This window comes from Lonchura striata, chromosome 36, assembly GCF_050655825.1.
Source record: "Lonchura striata isolate lonStrDom1 chromosome 36, ASM5065582v1, whole genome shotgun sequence".
Taxonomy (NCBI): Eukaryota; Metazoa; Chordata; class Aves; order Passeriformes; family Estrildidae; genus Lonchura; species Lonchura striata.
This window is the reverse complement of record NC_140738.1, coordinates 6,643,996-6,668,797: the sequence shown is the minus strand read 5'-3', so window position 1 is coordinate 6,668,797 and position 24,802 is coordinate 6,643,996. Positions and strand designations below refer to the sequence as shown.

At 57.2% G+C, this 24,802-nt stretch overlaps 1 protein-coding gene across 1 annotated transcript in view; it reads right to left on the bottom strand.

The window, feature by feature from the left end:
• Positions 1 to 24,802, bottom strand: part of LOC110479977 (uncharacterized) — a 152,960-nt gene that overhangs the window by 34,855 nt on the left and 93,303 nt on the right. Inside the window, 1 exon segment of the mRNA XM_085565443.1 lies at positions 18,687 to 18,704. Within this exon segment, the coding sequence (XP_085421569.1) occupies positions 18,687 to 18,704 (18 nt within the window).

Genomic DNA, 24,802 nt, shown 5'->3' with positions numbered 1-24,802 from the left:
AGTTTCTTGTTTAGAATAGGATGTATGCATAACCATGAAGAATGTATGAATATGCAACAAGTGTATTGGTTTAAGGGTGATTCCTTTGTTCACAAGTCAAGCTTTTCTTGACTTAGGGTCCAAGAGCATCTGGACGTCCGTAATTCTTTGCTTTTTTTGTCTTCTAATTGTCCTAACTCTAATTGTATTATTATTTTTATAACCATTTTATTATTATTAAACTTTTAAAATTTTAAAAAACAAGTGATAAGAGTTTTTCAAAATTTTCAAAACTAGATGAGATTTAAAGGTGACCCTTTAACTCATAAACAATAAATAGATGATTTGAAGGAAAAAAAAAAGCAGCAGGTGTGGGGGGGGGGCACAACTGAGGCTGCTGAAGGCTGCTGTGGAAGAGAAGCTGCATTCCAGGCACCCAGGAGGAGCTTCAGAAATGCAAATTAACACTGCTGGGGCAAACTGGGGACAATGTACCTGGCTCTTCTTGCCTGGGGCAGGAATTGGCTGATTCCCTGTGCCACTCACCCCAAGCTCTGCCTGCTTGCACAGATGGAATCTGCACAGCTGAAGGCAGAGCCCATGCTGAGGATCTCTGACTGCAACAGAAATGGCTGAAGCTGCAAAGGGAAACAGCAAATGGAGAATGTTGGGAAAACTTCACTAAAATAAGGGGGGGATCATCCCTCTGCCCACTCCAACATCTGCTGTCCCTGTCTGTGCTGTACAGGGTGTATCAGAGCACTGGGGGTTTTGCTAGAACAAGTTCAGGGAAATCAGCTGGAATTCAAGTATATGATGAAGGAGTAAGAAAAAAAATGGTCAATTGATGCAGCCCCAGCTTGAGGGAGCGCCCAAACATGGGGAAAAGATGAACGGCCACCAGAACAAATCCTATAACACCATGGACCAGCCCCTGGGAACCAAAATGATTTTGTGAAAAATGCATGTTATATGGCTCTGTGCAGATAGTTACTACATGTATTATGTTATAATGATAACTTGTGCTGTATGAACATCTTAATAGTATGGTAAACGTAGCTTTGTAGATAAAATTAAGCTTTAGTAGTTAAAAGAGAAAATATGCATGTGTGTGTGTGTGGGGGGGGGGGGGGGGGTTAAGGAATGAGAACACCTAAATTCCCTCTAGGAACACCTAAATTCTCCAGACAAGAGGAATTTATGGTTTTCTTACTAGAAGAAGTTAATTTCTTCAGGCCATGCTCAGACTGGAGGATGCCGTGGGGATTAAAAAAAATAGCTGACATACAACAGACAGAGTTTCTTGTTTTAAATAAAATGTATGCATAACCATGAAGGATATAAGAATATGCAACAGTGTATTTTTTTAGGGGTGATTCCTTTATTCACAAGGTATTCTTGTTGTGGCTTAAGCGCCCAAGAGAGCACCTAGACATCTGTAAGTCTTTGCTTTTTAATGTCTTGCAATTGTCCTAACCCTAAATTTTTATTAGCCTAATTGTATTTCTACTTCTATAACCATTTTACTAGTATTAAACTTCTAACATTTTAAAAGCCAAGTGATTGGCGTTTCTCACAAATTCATATCAGGAGACAGAGAACCCATTTTTCATTTGAATGGCATAATTTGATTACAAGCTGTCCTCAGAATAAGAACCAACCAGACAGCTCCAGCTCCTGACCTTCCTGCCGACCAAGCCACTGAAATGAGGAACACAACATTTCAGCAGGAGATGGGATCAGATTATCTGTGAACAGAAAAAGGAGGAGTTTGTGGAAAACTAAATGGCTCAAACTGCTGTTGGCAAAGAGATGACAAGGGAAAAGTGCTGAAAAAGATAAGAAAGGAAATAGGAGAGCAGTTTATGTATTGGTCCAAACATGGAAAGGATGGGAATGGGACACGCTTTCCTGGCTCCCCAGCACACCAGGGGTTAAAGGAATGCTGCTTCTCCTCTTCTGTGCTGCAGCAACTCTCATCTTTTTACCATGCTCCACACCTTGGCAGTGCAGCTCATCCAGCAGCTGAGCCAGGGCATGCAGGTGGCAGCCAGGCCTCCTGATCCACAAACGCTACAAAAGGACAGGGAATGAGGGCACCGAGAATAATCCCAAAACCAAAGAGGACCCGGGAAGGACAAAACAGAGTCAAGGAGTGAATCTGCCTGGAGATAGGGCCAGGGAGTTGTAGAGAAGGGGAGAAACCATCAGGTCCAATAAATGGTACAAATTGACCCAGAGAGCTGCTCAAAGTCCCGCTACATTCCCGAACTTCGAGGAGAAGAACAAAGACTTAACAGAGCCAGGAATATCGGCTGTTCTACAAAAGGAGGGTGCACATTTACGAGGACAGGCTCCAGGCGCATCGGGAAGTCGGAACCTTCCAAGGAACTCAGCCGGTGGGCAAAGGCAGAGGGAGATGCGGCCGGGAAAATGAGGATAAAAAGGAGGCTGCGGACTACAGCCACGGCAGAGAGCGCACGGCAAATGCCCCACGGCCTCTGCCCCTGCTCGGCAATAAAGTCACTTTGACAGGACTCCTCGCTCTCCGCCGGGCACACGAACCTCCGGCGACGGGAATTTCCCCGCCCGCTCCCGGCCGCGGGGCAGCCCCTCTGTCCTACCCACAGCAGCCGGGCCGAGCCAGCGCTGCTCCGGCAGCGGCTCCTGCCCGGCCCCGGCGGGAAGGAGACCGCGGGCAGCCGCTCCCGCAGCGCCCTCGGCCCGGGGCCGGCACGGGCCGGACACGGCACCGGCGAGCCGCCGGAGCCCCCTGTCGCCCCCTCCGCCCGCAGCCGGCCCCGAGCCCCCGCAGAGCCCAGCGCGGCTCCCACCTGCGCCGGGGCCGCCTCCGAGCTCCGCCGCCGCCGCCTCACCGCGCTCCGGCCGCTGCCGCCGCTGCCGGGCCCGCGCAGCCGCTCGGCCAATGGCGGCGCTGCGCGGCCACGGCCGCCCTCAGCCCGCCGCCGGGGCCGCGCCGCGCCCCGCTCCCACCAATCAGCGCGCCGCAACCGCGACTGACGGCACCGGCGGCCAATGGCAGCGAGCTCGGGGCGGGCTCTGCGCACGGCCCCGCCTCGCCCCGCGCTCTCGGCGCCCCCGGGCTGCGTGAGGGGAAAGCCGGAGATGAGGAACAGCCCCGGCACGGGCCCGGGCCGAGCCGGGATTGAGCTGCCCACACAAACAAACTTCTCCGCGCCTCCCGCCACGGCTTTCCCGGCCCTGCGCCTCCCGTGCCTCCGCCTCTGCGGGAAGCCCAGGAGCCTCACTTCTCCTGCCCCTCGTTAGCGCATCAGTGCTTCGCTTTGATTTCCCCCAAAAAGGGAAACCTGCCCGAAGCCCTGTGGGTGGGTGGGGCAGGGGAGAGATTTCTGGCAGAAAACTCCAAAGACTCGGAGCAGGAGCAGGAGAAGTCAGTGCAGAGCCTTAAATGCAGCTTTCCCCACGCCTCCCTGCTCCCAGCTGCACCTCCTCCCCCGGCAGGGCAGGAGACAGGGAATGGGGCCATGCTCAGCTCATCCCCCGGGGCTTCTCCCTCTGCTCAGGGACAGGAGTCGTTCCCTGCTGCACCCTGCGCTCTCTCCCGGCCGAGACTTCTCCAGGAACTTCTCGGAGCGGAGTCCATCCCCTGGGCACAGCCCCCTCCGAGTGCTGCAGCGTGGGTCACTGTGCCACGGGCTCAGTCCTGCCAGGACAGGCTGCTCCAGCGGGGCCCCTCTGCCCGCGGGCTCACAGCCTCCTCTCAGGCATCGCCGAGCTCCAGCCCGGCTCCTCCAGGGGCTGCAGGGGATCTCTGCATCCCCATGGACCTGCAGGGGATCCCTGCATCCCCATGGACCTGCAGGGGATCTCTGCATCCCCATGGACCTGCAGGGGATCTCTGCATCCCCATGGATCTGCAGGGGATCTCCGCATTCCCATGGACCTGCAGGGGGATCTCCGCAGCCCCATTGTAATATATGTTATGGAATAATTTGTGCTTGTGTAAATATACATCAAGTCAGTTGTGCTTGTAGAAAAAGATTCTTAAAGTTTTATATGACCAGTGGCTGCAGCCAGGACTGGAGAAACCACAGCTGGAAGAGAAAGAAAGACCTAATTTACAAATGAAAAAAGGTAGCTGGGTGCAGAGATGGGCCCTTTCCGGGGACAATCCAAGAGACACCCAACGTTTAACCCCTGGTCTGCCGGGGAGCCAGGAAACCAGGCACATGGGCATCCCGCCCTTGCAGCTGCTGAGGAGGCTGCTGGGCTGTGCTTCAGCAGAGGAGATGGAATGTGGCTTACCACTCTGCCCTTCTCTAAAAACAGAGAATGGGTCAGGAGGTTTGGGATCTGAGCACACAGGAGCCTGGCCCAGGCACAGGCCGTGGTGGGACAGGAGCACAGGAGCCTTCTGTGACTGACCGTGGCTCTCTGGTTTCTCTCTGCAGGCTGCCAGCTCCTCATGCCATGGAAACGGCCCCACTCAGCCTGCCAGTCTGGGAGGTCTGGAGGGCTGTGGGTACTCATTTGCTGTCAAAAATGTGTTTTTTTGTCATTGTCATCATAAGAACATTTCTTTTATCCTTTTCCAAGCTTTTGGCCCCTCCAGGGTAATATTTTTGTGTCCTTCCTCAGACAGTTGATGGCATTTGGATGGGGGGGTAAGCAATGTGAAAAGTTCAACACCAGCTCCAGTTGCCAACTGCAGCAGCCCCTTCAGGAGCCCTGAGCTACCAGCGAGGTCCACGTGTGCCTTGCAAAAGGGAGTGGTTTGCAGCGATGGGGTTGGTGCCCTGCTGCAAAAGCTGGGAGCAGATCAGAAGTGGCAAAATGCCATTTTGGCTCAACCCCCACCCAGGTTCTTTATCTTTTCCCTCTGCTCGGTGATAGGCAGACAGGGCTGGATGCAGCGAGGTTCAAGTTCTGGGTGCTCCCTGGCATCAAAGGGATCAACTAAACTCTTGTATGCAGTGACTGCAATAGGGCTACTGAAGGAAAAAAGGGAATGTCATGAGATGGGGAATACTTCTTTTCTCCTTTGTCTCCCCAGGAACCCCTTGGAAAGGGAAATACCCACTGGGTTTATCTGACTCCTTCCCAGCCAGCCCTTCCCTCGCTCCCGGGTCTCATTTGCTCCACAGGATTCACCAGCTCGCTCAGCTCAGAGGAGCTCTCAGAGGAGAAAACGCTGCCTGGCGTGGGGCTGCCTGATCCCTGTCTCACCTTGATTCCATTTGCCCCCTCCCTGCCCCATCCAAGAGACCGAAGGATCCCCACAGCCCCACGGTCCTGCAGCAGATCCCGGCACGTTCCCTGCTCCGCTCCTTGGTGCCCTGGGAGGCTCCAGAGCCCTCCCTGTGTGCGGGACAGCGGCTGCAGCACCGCTGCGCCCGCGGGCGAGCAGCGCCCAGGAGCAGCTGCGCCAGCTCCGAGCCTGAAGGGAATCCTCAGCGCACACAAATGACAGCTGGCACTTCAGGGGCTGACAGGAGAAGCTCAACCCATCTGCTCGCTGCCCTTCCCAGCCATGGCCACGCTGATGCAATTGAAGAGTCGCCCCTGCCCAGGAAGCTCTCAGGTCAAAGAGAGGAGCAAAAGCCACGGGTTTCTGAGGTGTTAGCTGCCACTGCCTCTGGTTTTCCTTCCAATTCCTAAGGGGTTTTGACTGGTTTTACCATTTCAACACTTTCTGTGAAGAATGCTTATTTTATGATTGGCTTTTCACAAATGTTACAATGGATATTATATGTGTAATGTTAGAAAGTTATGCTGTATTAATTCTCTTAAGTAGTGTGTTAAATAGAGTTTTAGGTAACAACATAATATTAAAATAGAAACTCTGCGATGTAGGATTTTTTTACTTGCTCAAGCAAGAGATGAGATACTCAATAAACTTCACACAGGGATGGCGGTGACTTGGGCCACATAAAGAGTTACAACCTCCTTATCAGAAAAGACAAACATTCTTCCATCTTGTCTCCATCTTTATGGAAGCACCAGGATTAAGGGAAAGAAGTTGACAAAATCCAGAAAAGTTCCTAATTTGCAAGGAATTTATGCATCATGTATGAGATACATGAATATGCAATAGGCTATTGCTTTTAAGGTTATTCCTTTGTTCACAAGGCATGCTTGTCCTGGCTTAAGTGCCCGAGAGCATCTGGACGTCTATAATTTTTTGCTTTTCATTGTCTTGTAATTGTCCTAACTCTAAATTTGTTTACTCTAATTGTGTTACTATTTTTATAACCATTTTATTATTATTAAAAGTTTAAAATTTTAAAAACCAAGTGATTAGCGTTTTTCACAACGTTCCAGGCTCCCGGGGACCCCCTTATCGGTATGTCCGACCCCGCAGGCTGCAGAGGGTCCCCCCGCTCCGGTGCCGCCCTTCTCCGCTCCCCAGCCCCGCCCCGCCGGTACCGGGCGATCCCCGGTGGCTCCGGGCTGACGATGCAGCGCCTGCCCCGGGCAGCCCAACCCCACCGCGGGAGGGTCCCACGCATCCCCGGCCCAGCGCCGGGGCTCTGCCGGCAGCCAGCACCGGGACCCCAAAATTCTGCTGTCCCGGGGCCACCGAGCGGGCACCCGGCCCTTGGCCCTGTTAGAGATACATATTATAATATTGGCTTTTTGTAAACATTCCATTGGATTTTATATGTGTGGTGTTACAATAACTTTGTTATATAGTTTTTATTTCTGTTGTTCATTGATTACGCTCAGACATAGTAGTGCCATAGCTGATAGAAGCATGCTTGTGTTAAAATTCCTGCTTGGATGGGATAACATCCAGTGAGCACAGGATGAGGACACCTGTACAGATCTGCCAACCATCAGCACTCACCGTCTGAAGGCAGTGTGGGCCGGGGCCAAAACTGAAGATGATGATAAAAAAGGACCAAAACCACAACCAAGGAATACACATGCCCTAAAAAGGTGGAACCGAGGAGGAGCCATGCTGAACAGTTCTTGGAATATGTAAACTAGCTTGGGAAAAAGTTTACTATGCATAAGGGACTATGAATATGCAACAGGCTGGTGTAAGGGAAAAGGTATTCAAGGGGTATCTCCGGAGATAACCGTGTGCTCTTGGCTCAGTGCCGAGATGCACCCGGCCGTAAGAACTTTGCTCTATGGCCTTGTCTCCTCTTGTCCTGTATTAAACTTTTTAAATGTTCCCAGGGCAGTGAAGGTGTTTTTCCCAGCCCCGAGCAGAGAGCTCTGCCCGGCGGCTCCCGGGAAAGGCGGCGGCGCTCGGCAGCGGCCCCGGCCCGCCCGGCCCGCGGGAATTCCCCGCAGCGGGACAAAATCCTGCCCCGAAGGAGCGCTCGGAACGCCGCCTGCGGCTCCTCCGTGCCCCGCAGGTGCCGCAGCTGCCCCGCTGCGGCAGGCGCGGCTCTGGAGCAGGGAGGCTCTGCGGGACCCCCGGGCTGTGCCCCCTCCCGGGCCGTGCCCCGGGGCTGATGCTCGGCCCGGGCTCTCTCGCTGTCCCGGCTCCCGCAGGCTCCCGGCGGGAGCGGCACCGCCCGCCCGGCGCCGCAGGGCCGAGCCCTGCCCAGCAAAGGCTCCGTGTCCACGGCCGGGCCCTGCCGGGGCTGCGGCCGCTGCCCGGCCCGGCACAACCCGCAGCGCCCGGCGCGGCTCCCTCCAGCCGGGCACTGCGGCTCCAACCAGGCGGAATATTCAGCGCACGGAATCTCTGTCAGCGCTGCTCACATTGCAAAAACAGCTGCTGCCGAGGTAATCCCAGCTCCCACTGAAGCCTCCCACCCAAAATGCTGCCTTCAGCTTGGACACACCGGTAAGAAACCCAAGAGCAAACTGGAAGCTGATTAGAGAATCTTGCACAATCACATCCAAGAACATTTTGTTACAAAATCACAAATATTAACAGAAGCTGAGAAAGTCAACAATGTTAGAAAACAAGCTTCCAACAATGGGACTCGAAGAGCTAAGAGCATGTGTTTGAATGGAATAAGCCCTCTCTGACATGTGAGCAATGCCATGGAATTTCTCAAACCAGGGAAATAGGGAGGCCTGGCAGCAGCAGCTTCACACACAGCAATGACAGAGAACAGGGCAGGGCAAGAGGCTGACAAAACTCTAACCGCTACTTGCAATGAAGTACCTTTGTTTCCAGTTCTAATCTAGCCACTATTAATATAGAGTCCAAAAGACTAAAAATACTAGTAATAATAATAACAACTGTACCATTAATAGCAAAAAATTGAGAGAATAGAAATAATAAGAATTAATAGTGGTAATAAAAACCCTACCATACTTATACCAGGTTTGCATGGCCAGGTTTTGGTAAGGCAGGGGATCTAGGAGCAGCTTCTGTGAGAGCAGCTGTTCCTCCATGTCCCACAGAGTCAATTCCAGCTGGCTCCAGGACAGACTGGCTGCTGGACAAGGCTGGCCCAGTTAGAAATGGTGGTAACACCTTTGGAATAAGAGATTTAAGGAAATGGGTGATCCTGGAATTGTGGCTGTGAGCAGGGAGGAACAGGGTGAGGACCTGTGAGGGGAACAGCTCTGCACACCCCCAGGGCAGGGCAGGGCAGGAGGGGCAGGAGCTGCTCCAGCTGCTGGAGCTGATTGCCCTGAGATTCCCTGGTCAGTCCCTGGGGAGGCAGCTTGGCCCTGCAGCCCGTGGAGGGCACGGAGGGCAGAGATGCACCTGCAGCGCCTGGAGGAGCCCGTGCTGGAGCAGGGGGATGCCTGAGCGGAGGCTGCGACCCCATGAGAAACCTGTGCTGGAGCAGGGACCTGGCAGGGACCTGCAAACCCCTGGAGAGGAGCCCACGCTGGAGCAGGGCCCTGCCAGGACTTGTGAGCCCATGGAGGAGCGAGCCACGCTGCAGCAGCTTGTGGAGAACTGCTGTCCGTGGGATGAACTCACCGTGGAGAAGTTCATGGAGAAGTGTCTCCAGGAGGGACCCCTGGCACAGCAGGGGAATGACTCCTCTCCCCAAGCAGCAGGAGAAACAACCGGGGATGAACTGACCAGAGCCCCCATTCCCTGTCTCCCTGCACCCACTGCGGGGGGAGGTAGAGATGGGAAGGAGGGAGGAAAGGGCAGAAGGTGTTTTTAAAGCTTTGTTTTACTTCTCACTATCCTGCCCTGATCCAGATAGCAAAAATTCCATTAACATCTCCAATTTTGAAAATGGTTTGCCCATGATGGCATTTGCTGAGTGATCTGTCGCAGTCCTTAGCTCAACCCATGAAGCCTTCATTCTGTTTTCTCCCTCCTGTCCATCTCTGGAGGGGAGTGAGAGAGCAGCTTTGGTGGGTGCCTGACATCCAGCCAGGGTGAACAGACAACACTTCCTTTCCTTCATTCATTCTTTCTTTCCAGAGGTCACTGTGAAGGGGTTGAGTGGGGCTTTGACAGAGGGAGTGAAGGTGGTGGGGAGTGGTGGGGACAGAAGCCACAGGGACGAGGGACAGGCATCAGAGGGGCCTGGGCAGCTGGCAGGGGGCACGGCCTGTCCCCTGGCCCAGCAGCAGGGGACAGGGGGCACGGCCTGTCCCCCTGGCCCAGCGGCAGGGGACAGGGGGCACGGCCTGTCCCCCTGGCCCAGCAGCAGCCCTGTGCCCTGCCCAAGGCGCTCCCAGCAGGGGCTGGGCCCCAGAGGCAGGGGGAGACCCCAGTCCTGGGGCAGCGTTTCTGCCCCGTCCCCTGTCCAGCCCAGCCTGCCCCGTGTGCGCAGTGACCGCTGGCACGGGCTGCCCTGGACACTGTGACCTGCTGGGGACACTGAGAGCTGCCCCGCTGTGACACTGCCCTTGGGATTGCACAGGCACCAAACAAACCCCAGCCAGCACCGCCCCTTGTCATGTCCCAGGCACTGGAGAGCATCAGAGCCAGCTCCACTCCTGGTGATGTCCCAGGCACCAGGGCACATCCCAGCCCTGCTCCTGGTGATGTCCCAGGCACCAGAGCACATCCCAGCCCCGCTCCTGGTGATGTCCCAGGCACCAGGGCACATCCCAGCCCTGCTCCTGTTGATGTCCAGGCACCAGAGCACATCCCAGCCCCGTTCCTGGTGATAGATTTCAGGGGCACAAAAACAGTTGCAGACTTCCCATACTTTAGGGATCCATTAAGCACAGGAAAACGGCAAGGATTCATTTGTCACGTATGCATGGGAAAGGCAGAAAGGTCAGAACGAGGAAGACTTATTTTGCTTCTTCATTTTGGAGACCCCTCCCCAAAATGGACCCCCAACTCATTTCAGGGAACAGAACTACACATGCTTAATTGCCTTTTTGCCAATTAGCACATGAAACGGAGCAGAGGAAGTGACAGGGATATGAATATGCATTCATATTTGTGTATTCAAGACTTCTGCAAATAAAAAAGCTTTGTAATACCTGTGATTTTTGCAGTGTGCATTAGGGAATTATCCCATGTACTGCCTGGCTGTCTCAATAAACATACACTTTCTAACTTTAAACCTTTAGAGAGTTTTTGTCCATCTCAGCTGGATATCGATATTAAATTGATACTCATATTTCAGTAAATCATTGTCTTAAAGATGTCCTAGTTTGTGTATTAACATGTCTTTTCTTAATATTCTAGTAATTATTCTTTCATTGTTTCAAGATAAACTGGTATGATTCAAAGAATATCCACTGAGGTACACATAGAACATCGATTTATCATAAGCAAATTGCAGTTGCAAAGTTTTTCACTGAAATTCTGCCACTTGTCATCATTTTAAAAGTCAGCTATTAAAGTCAACAACAAAATTTCTAACTTTGAACAAAGGGAAAAAAGTATATGGTTTGCACTAGAAAAAATAGAAATACAGAAAATGTCTCCTAACCAAGTTCCTTGCCCTGATCAAAACATCTCCCAATCAAGTTCTTCACTGTGAACCTGGCTGGTAAAGAAAAATATTATCAGTAAACGTGGATGAAATTTTGCATAAGTTAATAGTATTCAAAATCCATGTTCTAATCCTATTATTATTTCTTAGACAAAGAAAAAAGGGGAAAGGGGTTGGATTGAGGGTACACCTTCCTCCCCTCTGAGTCTGTTCTCATGTTTTACAATAAATCCTACAACAGTACAATACAGCTGCCTAAAATATGGACACTGGAAACCACAGACAATATTACAAATGATCACCTGCCTCATGGACAGTTCATATAAGGACTTTACTTGTTTACAAATTATTTCTCATGTTTACAAACAGTTTTTCTGTTTACAGATTGTTTTCTGGGAGTTCAGTTTTTCCCCAAGGGATCAAGTGCTTAAAGGTTGTTTTTTAAAATTGGGTTTTTCTCTAAGGGTTAAATGGGCTCAGGGTTAAATAGCTTTCTGCTTTTAGAGATAAGTTCAATTTGTAACCAAGAAGCATTATGCCTGTGGCTTGAGTTCTCCCCTAACAGTTCCTGGAGGGGAATGCTGCAGCTCCAGTGTAAATTAGATGCACGCTGTCCTCTGTCCCCATGTTTGCAAAGGGCCCTTGCAGATGGGTGACAGAGAACAATACACAGAATTTTATAAAGAAAAGAAGGGTGAGGTGTTACCATGATTGACAGGGGTCTTGACCAATCAAATATCTCCCAAAACTGCAGGCACCTCACGGGCCAGAACCTGAAGGGGCGTGGAGCTCAAACCAATGAGAGCTTCCAGGCCTGGTCTTTCAAATGCCCTGTGTAAGGGGGGGCTTGGGAAATAAAATCTCTCTGTTGCCCCATGAACTCGGGAGGAGCAGTCTTTGTCTCCTGTGCCCTCGCTGCCCCACGAGACCAAAGAGATGTTCACCAGGGCCCTCCCTGTTTGTGGCCGTCCATTGCCCAGCTGAGCAGGCAGCCAGTTGTGTTTGCAGTGAGCTGCCACAGGAAGACACACAGCAGCTGGAGATTTGAATAGCAGGGCTTGGGCCAATTCTTTTTCTTTCAGAGTGCAAGAAAGACACAAAAGCACAAGGAAACACGACAGTGTTTTGGTGGAGTCTCTTTGTCCTGTGAAGTTCAGTAGCTGTTGGTGTTTCTGTGCTGCTGCTAATCCCTTCCATGAAAAAATCATCCCAGGAAGGAGCAACAACATCTGACACGCACCAAGTGTTGCCACCAGTTGCTCCAGGTGCTGCTACCAATAGCCCCTGTAGGACGGAGCACAGCCCCCAGTGCACACCAGCTTTGGCTGCCCTCTGGCAGAGAAGCCCTTTTGGGGCACAGATTTCTGGGCAGGAGACGGGCACCGGTGCTGCCAGGGCTCGGGGGAGCTCTGCTTGGGCGGGGACTGTGCCTCACCTGCTGCTGTCAGCGCTGCCCGGGCCCCAGGGCTCAGAGCAGCATTCCTGCCCTGGCCCACACGTTCCCGGTCCGTGTCCCACAGCCGTGCTCAGGATGGCCACCATGTGGGACGTGTCCCGAGGAGGCCGTGCCAGCTTCTGTGGAGGCCCCGTGCCCTTCCCGCCGCGGCTGCGTCGGCAGCTGCGGGGGCTCCTGCTGCTCTGAGCCCACAGAGCAGGGCAGCGTTTGCTGATGGGCTGAGCCCTTCCTAAAGATCCTGCTGGGCTGTCTGACACACCTGGGGCAAGGCATTCCTTCCACCCTGGGCCACTCTGGGGGGCTGGGGGTGGCCCCAGGGCAGGTGGCAGTGCGTGCAAGGGCCCTTGGTGACACGGTGCAGCATGGTCACCGTGGAATGGAACGGGACAGGGATTCCAAGGGCCCTTGGTGACACGGTGCAGCATGGTCACCGTGGAATGGAACGGGGCAGGGATTCCAAGGGCCCTTGGTGACACGCTCTGGCAGAGGTGCTGGCAGTTACAAGTTACAGTTACACGCCACAGTGCTCGGTGCACACGACGAGAGAGGACGCGAGAGAGCGGTGCTGTGAGGAGCCCTCACACAGCCACTCGTTCCTTGCTGACCCGGAGCTTTCCCAAGGTATTACTCCTGCAGGTGAGCTCGTGGCCAGACCAGAGCACTTGGTGACCCCTGGCCTTCCCGAGGCAAATCTTCTGCAGCTGCCCTCGAGGGCAGACTGTGGCATTTGCACCATCCTTGACAGGAGTCTCCTGTCCTTGTGGCTGGAGCCCCAAGAGCAGAGTGCAGGACTTGCTGTCCTGTAGCCTTGCCAAGACTTCACTCTTGCAGGTGCCCTCAAGGCACGACTGCAGCACTTGCTGACTCGGACCTTTTCCTTTTCACCTTCTGCAAGCAGCCATGAATCCAGGCAGCGACGTAGAGCTCAGACCTGCGAGCTTGCCCAAGCTGCCCTGGGGGAAGGAGGAGAAAGAAGGCCCTGGAGCTGCCCCAGCACAGCAGCCTGAAGAGCTGGAGCAGTTCCAGCCACGGCAGAAGGGTGAGTGGCAGAGCTGGGCCACAGGGCTGGTGCCTGCAGCTAGCTTGGCCCCATGCCATGCCATGCCATGCCATGCCATGCCATGCCATCCCATCCCATCCCATCCCATCCCATCCCATCCCCTGGGGCCATGCCCATGGACAGGATGGAATAGGGGCCGGGCAGACATCCCACAGCCGTGCTCCGTGCCCTGGGCCGTCGCGGGGCTGTCCCTGCCTGGGCAGCGCAGGGCTGGGCTGTGTTCTCCGGCCTCTCCCGCAGCCCCTCAGCTCGGGCTGCGCTCGCTCTTTGCCAGGTGCAGCCGTGCAGCGCACACGAGAGCAGGAACGCACCCGTGGCCGCTTCCGCAGAACAGCGCAGGTACCTGCAGCCATCCCCACCTGGGCTGGGCCTGCTGGCACTGCTCAGCCCAGCACTGTGCTCGGAGCACTCCATGCAGCATCCCGGGCTTCTTGCCCTTCTGCTGCAGATGGTTTGCAAATTCATGAAGAGGATTCGGGAGGAAGAGAGCAGCGCCATGGGCACCGTGCTCAGAGCGTACTCTCCCATCTTCAAAACCAAGACCAGCGCTGCCCTGCTGGATATGCTTGTGGAGGAGGGTCCTTCCAGCCCAAAGCAAGTAAGCAGCCTGTGGCCTGGCTATTCTTCTCCCAGCAATTGCTTGGCCTCCCAAGCCACGCCTGCTGCTCCCTGGGAGCCTTTGAGGCCATGGCAGTGTGGTGGCAAGGGAAGCACTTCTCTGGGGCAGCTGGGCACATTCCTTCCTCCAGTAGCTTTCCAAGTCTCCCCTGCCTTCTCCAGGTGCCGGCCATGGTGAGGTACATCCACCAGTGGCTCATGGCCAATGAGTTTCCTGAGTACAATCTGTACAGGCCCCTTCTGGATCTGACAGAGGCACAGCCCTCTGACGTGGTGATGGCTCTCCTGCGTGTGGCCCCATTGTGTGACAGGTACGGTGCCCACCTGCCCAGAGGGCTCAGGGCTCAGCAGCCCTTCCCCCTGTGCAGCCTGTCCCAGGTGTCTGACACAGAGAATTCCAGGGCCCTCTGGCTGCTCCCTTTGCCAGCCCTGGCCCCTGCCAGCCACCCAGCGTGCTGCCATGCTTTCCCCCTGCCCCTCAGGGGCCAGTGCCCACAGGGCTGGGCTGCCTACGTGCTGCCAGTGAGGGGCAGTGGGCAGAGGCAGGGCTGGCAGAGCAGCTCAGCTCCCCGCTGCCGCCCAGGCCACGCTGCTGTGTCCCAGACTCCTCTGAGACAGAGTTCTGACCCCACAGAGCTGCTCTGGCCATGTGGAAGAGCATCATGTGCTCGCTGAGGACTGCAGAGCCGGCCATGCTCGTGCTCCTCGATGTGCTGGGGAGCTGGCCAGAGCACAGCACGTGCACCTGCGATGGGGACCACACGGCTGTCCTTGCCCTGGCTGTGAGTTTCTGCCTTTGCTGGCCCCAAGGCCACCTTTCCAGCAGCTCTCCATCCTCCCTCCCCCTCGGCGTTTCCCTGCCTCAGGCGCTGGGCTGAAACCTGGCCTCGGGGCAGCTCCAGGGCCACCAGGCCCGGTGCTCCCCCTGCGTCTCTCCGGGCATCTCCCTCCCGTGCTCGGGCTCTACCACATGGACACCTCGGCACTGAGCGCTGTCTCGGGCTGCTCTGTCCTTTGCAGGCAACCGTGGTGATGTGGAAGATCCTCCAGCTGCCCTGTGTGCCACATGTAGTCACCGTGCATTTCCCCGGCCTCTTTGTGCATCTGCTCTTCCAAGTGCTCTTCAGCACTCTGGATGTGCCAGAGGAGGTCGATACCTTCTGGAAGGGATGCCAGCAGCAACACGGCCTTGCCACCAGCCCCAGCAGGTGCTCCATGCCAGTCCTCCTGTCCCTGCCATGTGCCCAGGGCAGGGCCAGTGCTCCCAGCGTGACCTGGGCTTTGCTCTGTGCACAGCTTTGCAGAGCAGACCCTGAAGGCCCTGCTCTGCCGACTGCACTATGAGGATGTGGTGGTGGCCATGGAAGACAAGCGTGGCTGGGACACACTGCTCTGTGCTGACACCCACCACTGTGCTGTGGGCGTGCTGGCCAGGTGAGACCCCCTGCTCCCCAGCTGTCCCCGGCATGTGTGCCCTGTGCCCGAGGTGCCCCACACAGTCCCCGTGGCCGTGGGCCAGAAGGCCTTGTCACCAAGGGATGGCCAAGGAGGCTGCAAAAGGCTGGGAGAGGAGCGTGCCCAAGAGCAGCAACCTCCCAGAGGGCTCAGCTGCCCCTTGCAGGGTGGTGGAGAAAGGCCAGACCTCTGTGAGGCAGTCCTGGGAGAGGTTTGCCCCCGCTGGCTGAGGGCTTTGACTCGTGTTTCCTCCTGTCAGAGAAATGCACCGCGCATCCGAAGCCGCGTGTTCCGCGATTGCGTTCCACCTGCTCGGGCTGCTCAGCAAGGACACGCCGTGCCGGGATTTGGCCACCCTGGCGTTCCTTGTGGAGGTGAGCCTGAAGGCCGGCGCTGCCTCGCTGAGCTGCCTCCCGGCTCTCTGCCCTCTCTTGGCCACAGTGCCTGGGACGGAGCCCGCGCCCTGTGCTGCTGCCTGGGCCCGGCCCTGGGCGGTTCTGGGCTCCCGCCGGCCGCTCCCCCGTCACCAGCCTGTGCCTTTCAGATCCTGGAGCACCTGAACTTGAGTGAGTGCCGGGACAGCGTCCTGCAGTTCCTGTCCAAGCACCTGCAGGGCGAGTGCAGGGGGAGGCGTCGCTTGGCACTCCGAGGCCTCGTGGCGCTCGGCACCACCAGTGTCTCGGTGAGAAGAGCGCAGGGGCTGAAGCCGTGCTGCCAGCGTGGGGCTGGGGAAGGCAGTCCCTGGGGCTTGGCTGGCCTTGGGGCACTGGGGCAGCTGCTGCCAGCTCTCCTGCCTCCTGCTGCAGCTGCCCCAGGGCTTTGGCACAGGCCTGTGGCCCCTGGGCCCTGTGGCAGCAGGATGGTGTTTCACACACTTGTGTCCCACAAGTAGATGGCCATAAGGATGTGGAGCCTGCATGAAAGGCTCGTGGAGCTCCTGCACGAAGATGACAGCACCATGCTCAGGATGACCACGGTTCTCCTCAGAGCTTTATTTTTCTGCAATGGTGCCCCAGTAACCAGCGCCCTCGCCCTGCAGCTGGCTGAGGCGCTCCTGCCACTCTTTGATAACGTAAGGCTCTGCGCCTCCAGCCACGGCCAGTGCGTGCTGCCCGCACACTTTGTGCCCTGTGCACTCACAGGCTGTGCCCAGGTGGGCCTGAAGCAGCTGACGCTGAGGTCTTTCTTCCTTCCTTTCATACAGGAGGACAGCCAGGTGCAGTTGTGCTCCCTGTTTATCTTCCGAGAGATGCTGGATTTTTTTCCGGAAGAGGAAAAAAAGGTCCTCAAGGCACACGTGCGCCAGAGCCTGGTACCACTCTTCTTCCACTGCCACGATGAGAACCAGCGAGTGGCAGAGGTGAGGACTCGGCAGCTGCCGCTGGCCCCTGGCAGGGGCTGGGCTGGCCCTGCCCTGGCGCCTCGCAGGCTGCAGCTCCTGCTGGCCTTGGCACAGGGACGGGGTCCTGCGCCCTGGGCTGTGGGGCCATCTCCGCGTCTCTGCTGCTCTCCAGGCTTCTCAGGAAACACTGCTTTGTGCGACCGAGTTCCTCAGGAGGAGGGACCTTGAACAGCTGGTGAAGAACCAGAAGCTGTGGCAGTTCCCCGAGTGCCTGGTAAGGAGGGCCGGGAAGCCGCAGCCCCAGCCTGGAGCAGCCCCTGAGCGCGGTGCTCGGTGTGCGGGCTGGCAGCTGTGCCCCTGCCCGCTGCTGCAGCCCGAGGCCGCGCGGGCTCTGCTCCAGGCTCCTGCGGCCCCAGCCGGGTGCCCATGGAGCCCCGGCCCGGGGGGCTGCGGGGCCAACCCTTCCCTCCTGCCGCTCTCTCCAGCTGGCAGAGGACAGCAGCAGCGTGGCCGAGCACCTGCGCCGGGCCCTGCCCTACCTGCAGAGCCCACAGGAGCCCCTGCGAGAGGCGGCCGTCAGGTTCATGGGTGAGCCACGAGCCGGGCCAGGAGGGCGTGTGGGCACAGGGCTGGCGGCGCCGCTGGCAGGGAGCTGTGCCCTGGGCCTGACAGGCTCTGTGTTCCCAGGGACGGCCGGGCGGCACCTGAGGGGGAGGAAGGAAGAGCTCCAGCTCCTCTCTGAGGGTGACCAAGGGCAGCGGGCTGCCAGCGCGGGCTGCCGGGGGAGCTGCGAGCCCTGCCCCGGCTGCGGAGGGCTCTGCTCCCTGTGTGGACCAGGGCCGGCGTGGGCAGAGCACACAGAGCTTTCAGGGCACCTGGGGGATTCGTGGCCAGCAGCTTCGGGCTGATCCAGCTGGTCCCTGCTCCCTGCTGGCCATGGCCAGAGCCGGCTGGGATGGCCCTGGCACAGAGTCCCCTCGGGTCCCCTCAGATGTGGGAACTGACCATGGCTCTGTTCCTCTCTCTTTCAGCCCTTGAAGGCACAGCCAATGACATCAGTGACGCCGTCGCAAGCCTGGCAGTTCAAACACCGTACATCGTCCAGGAAGCAGAGAGAGCTCCATATTCCATCTTTGACAGCCTGCGTGATCGGCTCTGCAGGGCATGGAGGAGACGGCCTCGTCTGTCAGGGCTCGGCTGGCTGCGCTGCTGGAGCTCTGCAGAGAGCTGATTCCAGAGGCTCTGTCTGCTGGGGCCACCTGAGCCAGCAGGAATGTTTTGTTTCGTTAAGATTGTTCTTTTCTTTCTTTTTGTTTTTCTTTAGCATGTTAATATAGGATGTGTTGCTATAGACAGACTCCCAGGATCTTTCTTTGGCTGTCCAGGCTCTGCAGGGCTGAGGGGAAGAGGGAGAAAAGGGTTCCTGGGCTCAGCAAGCTGCCCAGGCTTGCAGGGTTGCAGGGAAAATGGCCAGAAGCCCCTTGGCCTTTGGTGGCTCTGATGAAGCCCTTGTGCTGCCCACAGAGCAGACGGGCAGGGGCTGGAGCTGTGGGGATCTCTGTGAGAGCGGTGCCTGGAGATGGCCCTGTCCCAGGCAGGAAGCGCCATCCGTGTCCTCCTGCCCGTGTGTTGCTGGCTGGATTGCTGAGGGCTCCCAGGTGCCTCTTGGTGGGGCTCCTCTGGAGCTCCTGTGGGGCTGTGGCGCTGCTGCCGGGCAGGCTGGCCGGGCTGGGGAGACCCTGAGGGGACGGGGCCACAAAGGGATGAGGGGCTGCGGGAGCCCTGACAGGACAAGGCAGTGGGAAGGCACAAGGGGGACGTGTGAGGGAGAGGGTAACGTTGGCTCGGGGAGGAAAGTGGGTTGGAGCCAAAGAGACCACTCACCCTTATGTTTATGTGGCAAACGGAGCACGTTTATTCTCAAGCCCTTCCTTCTAAAGGGCCTTTGAAAACCCGGTCTGGATTATTTCACTGCTCTGATCTCTGTGCCCCTTCAGATTCTGGCCTGGGGAATGCCTGCAGCCTTTGGAGAGATGTGATGGGCCCGGCCCCTGTCAGTCAAACCAGGGCTGGTACATTCACCCAGTACAAGCCAGCCTGCACGGTGACATGGCAACAGAGTGCGAGGCACAGCTCCGGGAGCTCCCCGTGAACCTCAGCTCTGGGACCACTGTCTGCCCCAAGCTTCAGGGGCTGCAGTGGGAGCCCGGCTGGGCTCTGCCCTGGGGCCATCCTGCAGGGACAGCTGCAAACAGGGAGCATTCCCTGCCACAAAGAGCCAAGGCAGGGCTGTAGGGCAGCTGCTCCAGCCCCGACTGCACTGCTGAGTGCTGTGCTCTGGGGCTGGGGCTCCCCGCACAGGGGACTGCACTGGTGTGCCAGAGGAGACAGAGAAGCTGCTGCTTCAACCTAGCTGAGGTGGGTGCGTGGGCTGGGAAGAGTGGGGAGGCTCCAGGGGATTCACAGAGCTCATTCTGCTGCAAGGACGAGGAAAAAGGAGCGGGAACTCAGCAGTGAGGAGAGCTGGGGGCTGGAGAGCAGCTCTGAATGACACTAAAATCCCACCAGACCTCTTGAGACATTGCTGCTCCTCAGCCAGTGACAGGATGAGTCCCTTAGCCTGGGGCTTGGCCTTCCTCATGGCGAGGGGCACCAAGGAAGGGAACAGTGTGATGGAGACTGGAATAGGCTGGGAACTCACTGCGGGAAAAGAGGAAGCAGTTGGGATGTAAAAGGCAGGGAGAAGAGAGAACAGTTCAGAGAAGGGCTGTGCTACTGCTTGAGCAAGCTGCAAAAAGTCATTTGGGGTCATCCCAGATTGATTTCATTTCAGAAGTTATTGAACAAGTTTATTTTTTGGGTGGCTGCATGTTTTCTTGAGCTGTATTGCTAAAATGCTCAAGCCAGTCTGTGCTGCAGGGCACCCCATTTCTCCTTTGGCTGATTGCAGCCCGGTGCTGAGCTCCAGCAGGGCCCTGGCAGAGCCCAGAGCAGCCTCAGCACCCTCAGAGCCCGGCTGCAAGGAGAGAAACCAGAAAGCCCTGTCAGCTGAAGGCTCCTGTCCCCTTGTCCCAGCCACCCGCGGTGCCCAGGCCATGCTGGCCGTGCCAGAGCTGTGCCCAGAGCTGCCCATCACTGCTGCCTTTGGGAGCAGAGCAGGAGGGCAGGACATGTGCCCAGCCTGCAGCCAGCCACGGCACCTCCAGCCCTCAGCAGCTGCCCAGAGCAGGACGCTCCTGTGCTCGCTGCCATCTCCCCAAAGCTCTGATCCCACCATCCCCAGCAGACAGGACCCACCTCACGCCATCCCCCGCTGGAAGAAAAGCTGCTCCCAAACGATGCCCTCAGCCTTCTCCAAGGGCACAGCCCATCCACTCTGCAGCTGCTCCCAAGCACGTCCTGATCCAGACTGGACTCCACCTGAAACGCTTCCTCTAGAAAGACAAACATCAAATTATGGAAAATAGGTTACAGAGAAAAAGGGGAACAAGAAAAAAGGTCAAAGATCTTATCTCTGTCAGGGGCCTAAGGAAGGCCCAACCCCTGCGTGCCAGGGAAAAACCCACCATGGGGGAGGGAATCCCAGGCTTTCTCCCTTCCCCTGCACTGCCCCCATGGTGATCCCAAAGCAAACAAGGGCAGTGGAGCAGCCCAAGCCCTTCCTTGCCTGCAAAGCAAAGCAGCCCCTGCACAGGGTCTGGAGTCCCACCTCTGCTCCCACCATGGGGGTTTGTTTGTGTCAGGCTGGCTGCCCCAGCCCAGCCCCAGTCCGGGGCACAGTGGGTGCTGGGGGCTGTTGGCAGGGCCAGGAGCCCACTCCCATTTCGTACCCACCCCAGCCCATGCCCCCAGCCCTGCCAAAAGCAGCCTGGCAGCCGACTGAAGGATCAGCTGCATCTGCCCCAGCAAAGGGGGAACCTTTGGTTCCCGGCCAGGCTGTGCAATGCCTAAATCTGGGAGCATTCCCCTGTGTCCTCACTGTCCCCAGCAGCAGCCCCACCTGGGACAGCTTCTCCAGGGGCTCCTTCTTCCCTGGGCCAGACCAGGCTGTCAGGGCTCTGCCCAGGGCCCCAGCCATCCATGAGCCATGGCAGGCAAAACCAGGGGGATGTTGGCCACCAGTGCTTGCCACACCAGGTCTCCAGCTCAGCTCCAGCCCATGAGCTGTGTTCCCTCCTGCTGACCCCTGCTCAGAGCTACAGGCAGGACAAAACCTGTCTGGTTGGCTTTGCTACTTAGTGCCAAGAGATGTGTGGAGCTGTTACCTGCCAGGCCCCTGGATCCAACTGTGCATGTGGATCTCTCCCATCTTCTAGGGCAGAGGAACATGGATCACGGAAAATCTCTTCTAAGGATGGCCTGTCCAAGGGCTGCATGGACAAACACCTCTTAATGACATCCTGGCACTCTGGGGAGAGAAACCAGAAATCACCAGTCATTTGGAGAAGTTGCCCCCTTTTCCCGTGCCCAGGCCATGCTGGGTGTGCTTAGAGGTGGGCCTAAACTTCCCCATGGATTTTCTGTTTGGAGGAGAGCAGGAGAGCAGGACATGTGCCACCTCCTCAGCAGCTGCCAGACCAGAATGCCCATGAGCTGCTGCTGTCTCCCAGCACTGGTATTGCTCCCGAGGCCAGAGATGAGGATCCACCTTGAGAGAGCCATCCTGGGAACAAGATCTGACCCCAGATATCTCCTGGCCCCTCCTGAACGGGTGTTTCCCCGTGACCAGGTGGTGCAGCAGGAGGCCCAGGGATCAGATCGTCGCTGCCTCGCCGTGGTAGCCTTGCTGGTGGATCCCCTCTGGTGGGCTGTAGGACAGGGTTCCTGTGGAACACAGACACAGTTCATCAGGGGGATGCTGCAGCCTCCAGCACCTGGAGGAGCAGCCCCCGTGCCTCCTCCTCCGGCAGGAACCCCCACTCCGCCAGGAAACCCGACAGGTCCTGGCACCGCTCCGGATGCTCCAGCACCAGCACAAAGCTGTCGGGGAGCTGAAGCCACTCCAGGAGCTGAATGACACCAGCACAGCCAGAGGAGACCTTGTCCAGCAGCGCGATCTCCAGGGCTGCGCTGGTGCCGTGGGGCTGCGGGAGGAGCACGATGCCGTCAGTGGGGCTGATGCCGTGCCAGGGGTCGGGAACCCCTCAGCCAGCCCGGGATGCTCTGCGCCCTGCGCTGGCCCCACGCCCGCTCTCCCTCCAGGCGTCCTGGCAGCTCCCACCCTGCCGGGCCCCGGCTCAGCCCCGCCCGGCACGGCCCGGCTTCTGCCGCTGGCCCCGCTCATCACCAGCTCGCCCCGGCGCCGGACGCGGTTCCCTGGCACCCTTTTGATGGCCACCTGCGAGCCACGGGCAGCAGCGGGCTGAGCTCGCCGCCTGCCCCGCACAGCCCCATCCTTCTCCTCCTTCTCCTTCTCTCCCTCCTCCTCCTCCTTCCCCTCCTCCGCGCCCGCCGCCGGCCCCGCCGCTCCCCGGGCGCCGTCCGAGAGCCGCGTGGCCGCGCAGCCGCCGCCGCAGCCGCCGCTGCCCAGCAGCGAACCCGCCGGGGCCGCTCCTGCCGGGCCTCCTGCGCCTTCCCTGCGGGCGGGACGCGGCTGTCAGCGCTCGGCCCGGGCCAGGAGCGGCCCCGAGCGCCGCCCGAGCGCCCCGGGCCGGCCATGCCCCGGCGTTCGCTCCCGGCATCCCAGATTCGCCATGAAATGGGAACCCTGAGCTTGTGGAAGTGCCTGAAGGATGCCCTGTTCCTCTGCAGGGACACTTGGGCTGAGACAGGAGCCGGAGCCCTCTCTGGGGACGCCTCCTCCGAGCTGGAATTTGTGCCGTGCTGGGAGAGGAGGAGGGGAGAAGGCTGGCGCTGTGTGGCAGGAGCAGGAGGTTTGGGCCGCAGGACATTCCGTCTGCGCCGCTGCCACGCAATGGGCAGGAACGCTGTGGGGAAGGCTGGGGGACACTGGAGCGGGATATGGATGGCACTGGGGGGACTGGGAGGGCCTGGGAATGAACTCAGGTGTATTGGGATGAACTGGGCTGTACTGGGAGGGACTGGAGGGGTTGAATGGCTGTTCCCACCCGCACTGCCTCCCATTGGCCGAGGCTCACGTCCATCACGGCCCCAACCAATCAGCGCCATGGATCATGGCTTTGGGGGCGGTGCCTGAGGTCTGCGCCATTTTTTCTTTTGCCTACAACTCCCGTCATGCTCTGCGGCCCCATAGAGCCCCATTAAAGCCCGGACTACAACGCCCGTCATGCCCCGCGCTCCACAGAACCCCGGTACCGCCCCCATCTGCCCATCAGTGTCCCCCAGACCCTCCGGGACCCCCAAGTGCCCCTCAGCGTCCATTCGGGACCCCCAAAATTTTACTGGCAAAGTACAAAAGAACAAGGAACTTTGGAAAAGCGTTCAATACAAATCCAATCCAACTTAAACTACTTGTCATAGCAGTAACTTCATTCTCTCAGCCCATTTAGCCTGGAAACCCCTAAACACTGAAGTTGTTCAGGTACCCAAAAATGTTCCATATAAAGAGCATTAGAAGGAGAGGAAAGAGAGAGAGACAGGAAGAGAGAAGCTCCACAGAACGACACACATGTGGCTCCCAGCTCCTGGGGCTCCAGTGTGGGCATGACACAAACCCCAGGAGAAGGCAGAGTCCATACCAGGGGCTGACCTTGTGCTCCTTGGTTTTGAGCCCCTGGGCCTTCGTGGGCCTCCCCCCAGCTGGGACTTCTGATATCTCAGGTGTTCAGAGCTGGGTGAGCGCTGTCCCATCTGTGTGACTGACAGACAGCTCAGCCCAAGGTGTCTTGGGACATTGATCTCATCCAGCCTCTGACAGCAACCACGGTGACACTGGGGAACCTCATGGAGCCTCATGGAGCCATGGGTCAGTTGTGACAAGGCAGGTTCAAGAACACCCTGGTGACACCGGGGAACCTCATGGGACGATGGGTGAGTTGGGACAAGGCAGGTCCAAGGACACCATGGTGACACTGGGGAACCTCATTGAGCCATGGATCAGTTGTGACACTGTGGGGACCTCGTGGAATCAGAGGAGACCATTGGGAAGCTCCCATGGATCCAAGGGCCCAGGGTGACACTGTGGAGCCCAGAGTGTCATGGAGGAGCCATTTTAACACTGTGTGTCCCCATGGAAGCAAGGGAACATGGGACAGGCTGATGCCTTAAGTTTTAGCTTCCATATTTTCCCAATTCTGTGCTGTATCAGTCTGTAACTCTGAACTTCATACAGAGTGTCAGCAAGTTCTTTTACAGTGTAGTCAGACAAAACAATCCTTTTCCTGCCCGAGAACCATAGACACCGCTGCAGCTTCGGGCCCAAAACTTGAAAACAGCAGCGAATTGAGGAGAGCAGACTGGGAGGGTGGGGCTGCATAACCTGAAGGTATAATTGGACAATTAACCCAAATATGGAAATGAACCAAATATTTAAAAAGTGTGTAAACACGTGACCTGGCATCCATCCTGGGTGTACCCTCAGCCAGGCCCTTGTACTGCCCAGGTGAATCCTTTGAAGGCCTTTTTAATAAATCCCCACTTTAGTCCTGTAACACTGTCCAGCCTCTGCTCTAGGTGCCCTCTCAAGGCATCAAGGCCTGGCTGGCTGGGCCACCTGGGGGCCACCTGACAGGTCCAGCTGACCTTGGCATGTCCAGGGCTGCTGCTCATCTGCCCCTGGAGCACTGTGGCTCGGTGCTCTCCTTCCTGTGGAAAGAACTGTCCTTCTCTTCCAGGTGCCCATGGCCAAAATCTGGATTCCTCTTCTTAGTTTGCTTCTATGCAAAGATTGTTCCCAGATGAAATCTGCCACGACAGACAGACCTGGCTGGCTTGGCCACCCAGGGGCCACCTCTCATCTTCCTGTGAAACACTGGGACCCTGTGCTTTTCTTTCTAATGGGAAAAAAGCACCTTTCACATTCAGGCACCCATGGCCAAAGTTGGGAATCCGCCTCCAGGATTCCCTATATCCAGGGATTTCTCCCAGGTGAAAGCTTCCAGGAGAGACAAGTCTGGCTGGCCTTGGTCTCCAAAGAGCTGATTTTTATC